The sequence below is a fragment of the Medicago sativa genome, chromosome 5 (assembly GCF_051527215.1).
Source record: "Medicago sativa cultivar Bolivia chromosome 5, Bolivia_mono, whole genome shotgun sequence".
Taxonomy (NCBI): Eukaryota; Viridiplantae; Streptophyta; class Magnoliopsida; order Fabales; family Fabaceae; genus Medicago; species Medicago sativa.
The window spans coordinates 49752788-49766290 of NC_140753.1; the positions used below are offsets into that span (position 1 = coordinate 49752788).

The 13503-nt window shown below is 33.1% G+C and overlaps 1 protein-coding gene across 2 annotated transcripts; it reads right to left on the minus strand.

The window, feature by feature from the left end:
- Positions 1 to 12720, minus strand: LOC146922688 (synaptonemal complex protein 1-like). 2 transcript variants are annotated; one of them, XM_085715490.1, is made up of 19 exons: positions 12204 to 12720; positions 12044 to 12093; positions 11700 to 11907; positions 11472 to 11597; positions 11268 to 11366; positions 8773 to 9449; positions 8445 to 8693; positions 8227 to 8355; positions 8080 to 8148; positions 7896 to 8006; positions 7442 to 7549; positions 7232 to 7342; positions 7071 to 7157; positions 4998 to 5063; positions 4800 to 4907; positions 4613 to 4699; positions 4418 to 4477; positions 3665 to 3768; positions 1 to 320 (listed from the first exon to the last, which is right to left on the minus strand). In XM_085715490.1, the coding sequence occupies exons 1-18, from the start codon at positions 12367 to 12369 to the stop codon at positions 3667 to 3669; spliced, it is 2613 nt and encodes an 870-aa protein (XP_085571616.1). In that variant the 5' UTR covers positions 12370 to 12720; the 3' UTR covers positions 1 to 320; positions 3665 to 3666. The 2 variants fall into 2 exon arrangements, with proteins under 2 accessions (XP_085571616.1, XP_085571615.1); XM_085715489.1 differs by having other exon boundaries at positions 186 to 320; positions 4418 to 4699.
- Between the last annotated feature and the right edge of the window lie 783 nt (positions 12721 to 13503).

Consider the following 13503-nt stretch of genomic DNA (forward strand, 5'->3'; position numbering starts at 1 on the left):
TATTGTTAATCTTAATTCTGACAGAATTTATAGCGTTAGGTGATCCTTGCTAACCATTACACGTGATGAAAAACATTATTGTTGTTCAGTAAAAAAGAAAGTTGAATTCTTAGTATTTACAGACGTAGCGATTGCAATTTACAGTTAATACAGTTATGTCAATATTATGAAAAAATTCATGGGACCTTTTATTCTTTACAAGCGTACCCAGAAGAGACTGGTATGTAATGCAGCCCAGCAACATTGACAAATTACACAGGGAACTCGCATGAGTCAAATCCTTTGTGTAGACCAATAGTCTGCCATTCTGTCATTAGCGGCTGCAGATCAAAACCAACAGAAATAAAATTCCTTCCTGCTTGTGCTTGATGCTTTCAATCCCCAGTTCATGCTCAGATCAGGTCCGTTAGCATCAAAAATAGGGAATTAAAAGAAGCCAAATAAAAATCACTCTTGTGGCTCAAAATAAAGATATTTCACTCTCAGCACTGCACTGAGAATCACATGAAAAATTTACAAGCATTCGAAAATATATAGAAAGAAGGGGTTAACAATTGTTGGAGATTGAGTGTGTGCGCGTGTGAATGAGGGTGTGTAAATATAAGGAAGACTAAATTTTAAAATAGTTTGTGCCTGTCAGATGTACTTATTCAGAGAAAGAAATAAAAACTGGAGCCCTTCGAAGTCCGGGGACAACTATCCACGTGAAATTTGAAGTCAGGATAAACAATCTACTACGACAACTATTAGTTTAATTCCTCCGCAATCTAAAACGAAGAATGGCCTACTCTTTTTTAAAGCGTGTCCTACAATTTCTGAGATGAACACAAGGTGTAATCTGAAATCCAATCTGAGCCAAACAATTTTCATAAATAGAGATCCAAATGTGAACACCCCTACTACTCTCTTAGCCTTTTAATTATTTAATCTCTCTCTCTCTCTCTCTCTCTCTCTCTCTCTCTCTCTCTCTCTCTCTCTCTCGTCATTAAGAAAGAGATAGAGAACTGTTGGGGGGTCTAGGGAGCGGCAATGGGCTAAACGTCCACATCCCTAAGAGACCAAGGCACCACATCTTCACCAATATATCCAACATTTCCTCCATTTCTAGTCGATGTGGGACTTAACTACTCACACTTGAATTCCAACAAAAACATTGAGAAAGATTGAGGTAGGTTTGGATTGATGGAATTCAAATCAGTTTAGGTTGGGATAATTATACAAGCGCCCACTACACCACCAGGTGAACAATCTTCCGTATAATACAGTTTAGGTGCTTGTGTATCACAATTACATGAAAGTCATAAAATCTATCAGCAATCCTCAGAATTATGATGACATCTTCATAGTTTCCACTCGGTCTGGGTATTTTTTATGTCGGTAAAACTGTTCATTTATAACTTATTTGTCACTAGCATTTGAGAAAATAGGAGTCCATGCCTAATAGAAAATAATAGCGACATAAAGCAATATTCAAAGGAAATGAGGACAGAAACTGAAAGACTATTTCTAGGAACCATGAAAAAGCCTTAAGGAAAGGTGTATTGGCTAATTTTCCAGATAATTGACGCAAAACAAAAACTGAGAAAAATAAGTCAAGCAAAAAAATCAGAAAAATAAGTGGACTTAAAATCTAGCAGGAGAACGAGAGGAGGGATGAGAATTAGGAGGTTTGGACTAGATGGAGTAAAATCACCATACAGTCACTACTTTCAGAAGCATAACAAGAGTAGGGATGAGAAATAAGAGGTTTGGATTAGATGGAGTAAAAACACCATGCAGTCACTATTTTCAGAACCATATGAGACTACAATTCATATGCCAAGTTTTTACATGAAATCTAATTTGGTAATGTAGGAATTTAAATTTTCCAATCTTGATCCAACAATCGATATGTGCTGACAATAGTGACTGCAGTGTAATTTTATTGCAGACAACCCAAATCTGAGTTAAATAGTTATTTGAGGAGAGTGGTGTGAGGAGCTGAATACAAGAATTCTTCAGAACCATATGAGACTACAATTCATAAGCCAAGTTTGTACATGAAATCTAATTTGGTAATGTAGGAATTTAAATTTTCCAATCTTGATCCAACAATCGATATGTGCTGACAATAGTGACTGCAGTGTAATTTTATTGCAGACAACCCAAATCTGAGTTAAATAGTTATTTGAGGAGAGTGGTGTGAGGAGCTGAATACAAGAATTCAATTGGAAAATATATATATTAATTTTTATTCCTATAAATATTTGATAGATATTTTATACCCTGTATTTAACAAAAACAAGTATATTTATTCATCACTACTTACCAGTCCCTAAATTACTCACTTTTTATATGGACTAAAATCAACCTATATCTAAATTTATAGGAATCATAAGCATATTCAACTCTACCAATTATCATGTAACTACATGAGTCCCTTAGATATTGTGTCCGTTAGAAAGCCACCATTTACCAGCCATTATCCAATACATGCAAGGAGAAATAAGTGTGGTGTGTGTGGCAAGAGACTTGATTGTCAGGACTCAGGCGGGGGGATTTGGAATAACCAAGTCTCATCTACAACAAGCCCGGGAACATATGAAGTGGGCAGATAAAAAGAGGACGGTCAGAATTTTGAAAAAGGTGATAGGATGATTTTGAAGCCACAGATGTACAGGTAGCAAAGTGTAGTTAGGATGATCAATCATAAGCTTGCTGCACGACTTTATGGACCTTGTCAGGTGATAGAAAGAATTGATCCAGTAACTTATAAGCTCAAGTTTCCTTGTGTGGAAATATGCACTCTTATAACGGATCTACCCACATGGAAAATATTGGCTGCTTGAAATATTGTGGAATAGGGACAGAGAACAACAAATTACTTACTCATTTCGAAGGACAATCTATAGGACACTATATGAGAAGACGCTTTGAAAAATTAGACTCCAGCCTCAAGAACATGACTGAAATTCAGGCAGGTGGCGCTCAGGGGATGGATGTGGAGAGCACAGGTGTGGAATGACATTTGAAAGAATTGGAATGACATTAAAAGAATTGATTACTAGAAATATCGTGGAACAGGGGGAGAAAACACCTAAGTTAGTTATTCATTGAGAAAGACAATTCATAGAAGAGACTATATGAGAAGATGCTTCCAAACTTTAAGACTCCAGCCGGAGAAAATAGCTGAGGTTCAGGCATGTGGTGATGCACATTCAGGGAAAGATTAATATTTTAGGGATAAAAAAGAACTCAAAGTAAACTGCAAGTGGAACTAAAATCTGGTGTACAAAAGTGAATATTGGGGAGGAATAAAATTGAAAAGGGCGATATGAGAATAGTGGTGTCAAGTGGGAGGAGTCAGTTGTGGGAATTTTGATGATGGGCACAAATTTTTTCTGAGTGAGGAGCTTTACTTCAAGGTATTTATTCCCTGGCAGAGGATATGGCTGAGAAAGTCAGCGACAAGAAGTTATAGAATTTTTGGGAAAACTTAATATTCATTCTGTAATAGTTGGACTTTATATCTTTATTTAAGTATATGATTAAAACTTTGTACCTTTGAGCAAAAATTAGGAAGTTATGAAAGGGCTTCAGTAATTATATTATGGCTTTTAGTAGGATCAAGCATCCAGTTAAAAAGGAAATAAATTTCAGGATTATAAATATTGATTATAAGTACCTCTAATCAAATGCATAGGGATCATCTGCATAAGGATTTAGAGACCCTTCTGAAAACAAATCACCGATATTTGAAGGACGAGGATGGTCTTCAACCCTCTGACTCTGCATCAATGAAATGTAAAAAATATAACTACAGCACAATAGGAACAGCATAACATATGTAGAAGCACTTATTTGTCACCTTATACAAGGTATGTACAAAGATTAGTATTATATCTGATTTGGTTTATCCTAAAGTCTTATAGGAAAAAGGAGAAAATAACATTCATACAAACCTTTTCTTTTCTGTTTGCTTTTAATTATACTATGTCAGTAGCATTACACGAAGTAACTCAATATATATAATGGTAAGCTAATTGGCATAACAACATTTGAAAGCATCAGATTCTCAAAATATGTTATGAGTCTTGCATATCCAAATAAAAATAGTTTACAAATTACATAACCAACAAGGAAAATACTGAACTTCAAAAACAATAATTGGATTAAAATAAACAAAATCTTTAAACTAATAAGATCGTATATGTTCTTAACCATCGTCATTTTTAGTAGCACCAGCATAGTGTGGTAATGAAAATGAAAACATTTCTGTTTGAGATGATAAAATATCATTACTCTAAAATAAATTATCTTCTAATAATTCATCCATATTCATTAAAGTTGTGCATCTTGATTTGTTAAAGGAATAATGCTAAAAGCAATCTATAAATGACATGCCAATAAAAAGGAGAGTTTCAGCTGAGTTGATTACCTTAACAACAGTTCTAGGGGTATTTGTTTTTGGTGTATTTATCTTTTGTTTTCTTGGATCCTGATAAACAGAAAAATTCAATATTTTCAGGCAAATAAGAAGTCTGCACTTGGAAGCCAAGCCATGTGGTGTGGAAATGTAATTCATGTGTGCATCTATAGGATTGATTGCATTTAGAGAGAAACAGATACATGCCTCGAACAAGACAGTACTTCTTGTTTTCCTTTTCTTTGTAATTGTTCTTCCATTAGAAGTCTCAACTTCATATTCATGGCGAGTTACCTGCTCATTGAGTATAGGAGCAAAGGTAATTGTTAAATATGATTTCAGACAACCATTAAAAGGCATAAAACATTTGCCATTTTATAGAAAAGTAGCTCACCTTTCTATGATGCTTAGGAATGCCTCCTGCTTTTCCTGGTTTTACGTTCTCCACTTTCTTCAACAACTTCGGCACTGGTGCTTCTGTTTCTTCAGTGTAAGGAGATTCCTATGGAGAGGAGATAAAAAACAAAACAAATGAGATAACTTGGATATATTAAGGAGAAAAAAAATTGTCTATTCCAGTTAACATTCTTACTAGTTCATGCTGACTCCTTTTGCCACCAAAAGAACTCCTTCTTTTAATCGATGAAACGGAGTATTCCTGTCACACGAACAAAAAAAATTGTTAACTTTGCAAATTCATTCAACATTCATTGGAAAGATCAATTAAAAATGCACAAATTCAACTTGGATTAATGTATTCTAACATATATCTCCCATATTGTCATAATATTTATATATGTTCGTTACATTTCCTATTAATGAAGACCGATTAGATCTTTTAATTACTCATCCTTAATGGAGAGCTTTTAATGATCAGAAAAAATATTATAGCTATACCATTACATGCAGGAAACTACTAAGACTCTTTCTTTGATCTTTTAATAAATCATAATTCATCTTTAAAGGTGAAAATAGAATATTTTAATCAAATTTCGCTTTATCCCTCTCTTAAAACAAAAAAATAGAATATAGTCATTTTTCGAAATATATTTATTCTTTAAATTATAAAAGTTAAAAATTCATGTAATTAAAAAATTATATATTTAAAGACTAATTTCATTAGCCAGATACATAATTATGATAGAACATAATATAGAACATATTTGCTTTTACAGAACAGAGAATGTATCTTTATGTACCAAAACATGTTAAAATTATAATAAAAAATATTAGATGAACTTATCATTTCAATCATATCATCTCATTTCATTTGATAAAAATATTTAAAAATTATAACTAATAAAAAATAATATTCCAATTTTTAAGATAATAAATAAGTTGAAATTAGTATAAAAATTAATAATTATATTAAATTAATTATACAAAAATATAAACATTTCCTAAATACTTAAAATTATCTCAACTATTTTTCAGCTAATATCTTTTTGCTAAAACTTAATTGATCTACTATCAATTACCTTTATGGTTGTTAATTAACTTATCCTAATTGTACTAAACAAAGCCTACGTAGCGAATTCTACTACTTACTGTAGCAGTTATCTTTATACTTCAAAACTTGAAACAATTTATGAATAGAATGGCAAATACCATTATATAACCACTGATATACACAAATGATAATCAAACCAATATCTATTATCATTATCAAGAAAACAAGATTGCTGCTCCAATATAAAACCTTGGGAGAGAGCTCTGTTGTTAACCTACACCCTTTTATATGCAAAATCGTCAATAAAAATTTTCAACTTAAATTTCAATACAGCTGCAAGAAACCATCTAATAGCATGCTAGTAAATTGTCATTACAAAATAGTCAAGCTATAAGAAACCATATTATGCCTATATGTGACAAGATAATCATAAAGAATATAAATATGAAGCAGTGCATTCTTATTTCCATTATTATTCCGAGCAAATAAGTTCACAGCTGATAGGATTGTGTAAAAAAAAATATAAAGAAAATTGAAGCAATTTTAGGTTACAATTGAACAAAAAAATATCTTCTCATTTCCCTGACCTTGTCGTCATTTCCGGAACCTTGTCTACCAAAAGATCCCGCATTGGCCAGGTATAGCCAATGTACCCATTAATGACTTGGCCAATCGTTTAGCTTTATATTAGGCCCAGTTAATTCATAATTCTAATACATTAAACTGACAGTATCCCTACTATTCCCTAGAGCCTGTTGAGTCAGACAGATCATTACCGCAGACAGTAGCGACCTTATGTGAATATAATACAAAATGACTATTCTTGATCCAATGCAGTCAGCAATCACTAGTTAATTTTAAATTCCAATAAATTAAACTAACGGTATTCCTACTATTCCGTAGAGCCTGTTGAGTCAGACAGATTATTACCAGACAGTGGCGACCTTATCTGAATATAATACAAAATGACTATTCTTGATCCTATGCAATCATTCAATCACTGAAATAATATATTCCCTTAATTTAAATATAGTTAAAAATTAAAATAGAGCCACAATATGAATCATCGAGTTAGCTTCAGTGATATTTTTGGGTTATAGCAGACATATATATTACAAGATATAAAAATGATCTGACAAACATAATATATTTGTATCCTAACATGCAAATAAACTAACGGAGACAGACACAGAGAGACTGGTCACACGAACCAACCTGTTTTGAATTAACTTCTGGGTCCTCTTTTGGCTTGTCACTCATCACTTTCCATTGCAACTGCAGCAAAGCCTTTTGCCTTTCTTCCTGAAAATATTGCAAAAAAATATATTAAAAATCACAGTTTGTGATGTGATTAATTTATCATAGGTATTCCATACTTTGGATTTCTGGAGATGCAACTCCTCTTCTAGCTTCCTACACTCATCTTCAAGTTCACACCTCAATGCTTTAATCTGAGCTTCATGGTCATTCCTCATAAACATTGTTTTCTACGTGTAATCAAGGTATCAGGATATCAGCAGATGAAGTAAATTTGTATACATATTATATAGCTCAGGTCTTATTTTGTGAGTGTGTGTGTATTACACCTCTCTCAGTTCATTTTCAGCTTGCAGTTGAGCACGCTTTAACTTTTCACTGTGTTCAGCTTGCAGGCATAGTTGCCTCTTATCATGTTCCTGCTGCATATGAGTAACCTGTAGATTGGACAGGAAATAAGCTTACCTGGTATTTGGATGTTTCTCAACTTAATGTTAAGCAAATCTCATACTAAGAAAGTAGTGATGCAATAACATCATCTCGTCACAGCACACATGAGGTGCATAACCACCCCAAAAAGAGTAATTTATAAACTCCAATTCACTTCGATCAAATTACACTATCACTTGATTGAATAGTGTAAGTACAAATTACGAAATATTTGAATTGTTTAAATAAATAGGGGTTATTTGAATTATTTTCATAAAGACAACTTTTAATCTCAATGAAACACCAAAATATTGTAAGTCAATAATTTTAATTCTATATTTTTTTAATAGATACCAGCTTAGCGTGTTCCTCCTGAATCTGCATCAACTGCTTCCTTGATTCTTCTTTGCACTCTGCAAGTTTTTGGTCACACCTTCCCTCAATTGCTGCAATAGCCTTGTCAGCCTGGAGGTTAAAATTGGTCAAAAATGTTTCAGTGGAGAGTAATTGCTGTAAAGACTAATATATCATATCAAACCTTGTCTTTTTCCAATTTGACAATCTCCATCTTCTCTAATTCATACTTCCTTTTAATGTCATTAATAGCCTGTTCAAATGCATGTTATGAGAACTTATTGCACAGTACATCAAGCACCTATTATAGGTAACCAGTTATATGCAACACCTGATCATTTCTCTGAGATATTTCTTTTAAATGCTTTGACAATTCCAACTGCTTATTCTCTACCATTTGATCGTATTGATTTCTAGCTTCTGCAAGTTTACTTTCAGCAGCAGTTAATAATGACCGGTTCTGCAAAGGCATGCAAAAAACTTATTTGGCAATGGTATACAAACACCAGTCAGGAAATTGCAGCATGCACTATATTTTTTCTCTAAAACCTCTGTGATCTGATCTTCCAGCTTCTTTTCCTGTTCTTTTTGCTGCAAAATGCATTGTTCTTTTTCCTCTAAGACGTTCCGAAGTTGTAGGACTTCCTTGTCAAAAGAGTCTGCATCCTGCTCTATTTTCATCCTCTCCTTTTGCAGAGTATCAATTTCCTCTGATTTCTTCAATATGTCTGCCTGCATTCTTTCCATATTTTCTTTGCTTTCAGTCTCTAGAGCTGAAATTTTGAGCAGTAGACCTTGCTGCAAAGCATTAAATATAAAAGTAACGAACACAATGTTTGTTGATATTCTGTTAAATAAAGCTAATTAACGATAATACCATTTGGTTCTCCGATGATCTAACACTTCCTAACAGAATTTCAGCTTTCTCCTCTAATTTGGAAATTGTGACTTCTGCTTCTGCCTTCTTTGAGATTAAAGCTTCAGCTTCTGACTCCAAACGCTGAATTCTCTCAGCAGCTAATCGACAATCCTCTGTATACTGTGCTACAGTAGACTCTTGGACTTTACGAAGATCATTCAAACTACTTCTTAACTCTTGATTTGTCATATGAATTTCATCTTTTTCTGATGACAATACCAAGAACTTATTATGAAGCACATCATACTGGTTTTGAGCATGCTTCGAGAAAGTGTCTCTTTCGTGCTGGACCAAGTTGAAGCAAGAAGTATAGAGAGAGTTCATTTCATCAAACTTGTTGACAAGGTTCAAGCTTTCTTTGTCTAAATTCAATAATTGTGCAGCCATCTCCTGAAGCGATCCTTCAAGATTGTTTATTTTCTGAAGTGACGTGCCAAGCTTTTCAGCAAGATCAGCATTGCACAATTGCAGATCACTTTTTTCTTTATCCAATTTCTGTTCACTGGTTATGTGATGTGTAATTTCTTCATCTTTGACTTTTATTTGAAGGTGAAGCTCTCCCAACTTTGAGTTCAAATTCTCTGTAGCCAATCTACTAGAAGTTAACATGTCTTCTAAATTCTTTATCATGGTATCTGCAAACAAATTAGCATTCCATAAGACAATACAAATTAGTAGCAACTTGAAGATTATGAATATTCACTATGATGAAGTTATAAGGATTTGAGGGAAAGCACGAAAATATAAAAAAGACCAAATAGTTTTATATTAATATTGATTTGATGTAATATGATGTGGCACAGAAGAAAAATACTGAACCTACTACCACGTTAGACATCTTGAACATTTACTATGTTCTTAAGGAGACATTTACTATGTTACCTTAGTCCATGACATTTACTATGAGTCTCTCTAGAACATATAAGGAGACATCTTTATGTTTTTTTAACATTAAGTCAATTTTTAAACATCTTATTCAGCCTTTTCCAAGTAAACATCAAAGAGTAGTTTACTTTTACATGTCAGTTCTTAAGGAATGCAACATAGTATTAAGTTAGGAAGAAACTCTTACGTGTAAAGTCATTATCAACTTGTTGTACACATTAAGAAGAGAATTTAAGTATTTGTTTAGTCATAATATCAATATAAATAGAGTTATATGGTCTACACATGTATAAAACAATTCTAAATCTTTAACAAAATGACAGGAATTGTTTGGACCGAGGTCATGCTGTGAAAGTTTGGCTTTGGTCCCAGGTCGTCCTTAAACCTCACTAAGAAATAAGAAAATGTATGATAGTACATTGAACCAAATTCATGCTACATTTTCGTCCTTCAAAAACATGTTATGATGCATGGAAAAGGTTTAAAATGGTTATGCTAATGATATACTGCCAGCTGTATGAGTCAGACCATAGCCTAGCACACTTAAGATGTCTGACCGTGACTTACCTAGTTACCTGAACAAAGTACAGACCACCAATGAGGAGTTCTAGATGGCTCTGGTTGTTGGTGAGCAGAAAGGTCATTGGCTAAATTCAATACCATGTTTGAGATATTCATTCTCCATGATCTCCACAAATGCGCCAATTCAATTCAAAACCAGACTATCGGTAATTCTGACATCCCTATGGTGGAGGGGGAGTCATTGATTGTTTGGTTCAGTACCCTCACCAGAAGCATTAGTTAAAGATGACTTTCAAACTACGTCGATCAGAGTCTTCTGCTCTAGTTTCCTATTTAGTGTGTGTGAAGTAGCTAACGTTTTGATGCAGATGCAAAGCATCCCAGATCAAGAGTTTTGATAGCAACTTGAAAGGTTTGACTAATCTGAATATTATTGATTAATGATTCAAATTACAGGCTTTATTTTATAGACTATTTCTATATTTTTACCTTGAATAAGTATGACAAAAAAATACTTCTCTAACATGCCAACTCACAGAAATGTCTTCAGGGTTTGAAATCCAGACAAAGAGATGATTAACACTACGATATGCATTGGTCAAAAAATTAAAAAAATAAATAAAAACACTACTTTATGCCAACTTCCACTAGAGTTCCATAATGAAACCTTAGATTTTTATACAAGAAAGAGTATCCCTACCACTAAATCAGACTCACAAAAGAATAAATACTACATAAGATGATAAACTATCAACAAAAAATATATTGTATGTAATATACACAATAAAACTGAATGTAAGACCCTGGGTGACCAAAAGATCAATGACCTTTCTAACATGAAACTACTTAAATATATCATTCATTCCTAAATTCATTAGACACGCACACACACACACATACAGAACTTATGAGCCTACTGGACCAAAACTTTTAGACATCCTTCATGTTTCACTATATCATCATTAATTATTCCTATTCTTGATATAAAACATTCAAAACATTGCATATTATTTCTTCAAAATAGTCATTTGCAATTTAACTCTCACCCTTCTCTTCTATAACATTTGCAGCTCTGCACTTTTCATCACTGTGAAACTTTTCCCTTTCTTCAGCAGCAAATTTCAGCTTCTCTAGCTCATTATCACCTGTAATAAGGATAACAATATATTTCATTAGAATTCAGAACCTCAAACCAATCAACTTTACATATCAACTTTTTAACTAAATTTAAAACTAACAAAAGAACTTACGAGCTCTTATTGTTTCCTCTGTAGAATCTAGCTTCAAGGACAAACCATTCATCTGTTCATTCAAGCTCTCAAGAGCTTCTGAACTTGCTGAGAGTTTACTTTCCAACTTCTCTTTATCTTTTTCAGCTATAACAAGACGCAATAAAAGAAACAATTAACTAATTACATACGAAAAAAAGAACCAAAAGCAAAATAGGAAACACCGAGTGAGTGAATCTTCATACTTACCATCTTGAACGATACCAGCCAACTGTTGAAGAGTCTCAGTAAGTTGATCACACAAAGTCTTAGTCGATGAGAACTTAGATTCAAGTCCTTTCCATAATTTCTCATCTTCCTTCTGCTTCACCTTAAGCTTCGCGTTTTCGTTAAAAGCATTCTGCAATTTTTCTTCTAATGCACGAATATGCTCCAGAGATTTCTTAAGCTTAGTATTCTTCAAATTAACAGCAAGAAATCAATAACCGTTCATTACAACAACAAAACAAAACCCTAAGTTTCATGCATTTCAAAATTCAAGCATTCTACTTCATAAATTACACGCAGAATCACAAATTAGAATCATATCGTACCGCAATATCAAGATCTGTTTTCACCGAAGCTTGCTCTTTCACTAATTTCTCTGTACACGAAGAAATCAAACAACGCATTGCAATATTACGCTCAAATTTTCCGATTACGATCAATAGAAGCAGAAAAAAACGGAAATCGAAGTGAAATCAGAATCAAAACCTGCGGTTAGCTTCAGATTCGCGAAACTTCCCGATGAAACGGAATCTGACGATTGACGCACAGAGATCGATGATGATAACGGTTTTGCTGTTCCCGAAGCTGAACCGTACAACGATTTGAATCTATCGAGGCTCTTCGAGGTTGGAAATCCTCCTAGCTTCTGCATTGCGATTGCGAAGATCGAAACCGAAAACGAGAAATGAAACCCTAGAAATCTGAATGAAGAGTTTCAGCGTTTATCTTCTCTCTTACACTATTCTGTTATCGCTCTGCAGAGAAGATTCAGTTCAGTGTTGAAATGAAATTAGGCGCCATAAAATAGTGATGAAGAATTTATATTAACGCGCGAGCGTTAGCATTTCAGAATTCTCATTTCGCTTTTTTGCTTTCCACGTAAGCACTGTTCGTGGCATTAACATGCGATGTTAGCACCGACTTTGCCACGTCAGCGTTGTAGCATTGACCTTGACTTGTCACAACTACGCCTAACACGGGTTTAAGATGTGATTTTAAAGTTTGATAACTTTAGTTAAGAAATACTTCATCCGTGCTACGATAGATAATCTGTTTGATAATACAAAGATAAATAATATCATATAAGATATTGAGCTCGTTTTGATGAATATTTTTAAAATAATATATTTTATAATTTTTTATAATAAAGAATTGAAAATATTAAAAAAAATATATGCATTGGTATGTGTAACATGGTCATTTGTGTCACTTAATATAGGATGAAGGGAGTAGATAAGTTTGATGACTTTAGTTAAGATATATATTAATGATTAAAACAAGGTTAATTTTTTTTGCTAGGGTTTGAACCTCGAATCTTGCATATTTTATGCATTGTTCCTACCAACTTAACTAAGCTCACGAGAATACGAGGTTAAGTTAAATTGAAGATCTTTAATATAGTTAGTTAAAATAAGTTGGTCTTTTAAGTTTTTATTGTATCACTTACATTGTTTAAGTTATGTAATTTAACAGTTACATTCGTTCAAGTATTTATATGTAACTTTTACACCTTGAATGACTTACATTTTTAAGATCTGAAATCTTTAAAATTGTTAAAATTAACTTAAATGACTTAATTGATATGGAAAAAACTTAAAAGATCAACTTGTTACAATTAATTAACTTAAATGACCTAAGTGATAAGAAAAAAACTTAAAGGATCAATTTATTACAATTAAATAACTTAAAGGGCCTCTAATGTAATTTAGCCTTAAAACAAAAGTCTTTTTGTTTTGAAGGAGATTAAAACATATGTTTTGTTAACGAGTGTTATTAGAGCATTGGT

Excerpts from the sequence above, each read along its gene's own strand:
- LOC146922688 (XM_085715489.1), bottom strand. The coding sequence starts at position 12,369 with ATGCAGAAGCTAGGAGGATTTCCAACCTCGAAGAGCCTCGATAGATTC. Across the intron at positions 12,094-12,203 it reads GAATCTGAAGCTAACCGCAG|AGAAATTAGTGAAAGAGCAA; the intron begins GTTTTGATTCTG and ends CTTCGTGTACAG. Across the intron at positions 8,356-8,444 it reads TGGAAGATCAGATCACAGAG|AACCGGTCATTATTAACTGC; the intron begins GTTTTAGAGAAA and ends ATGCCTTTGCAG.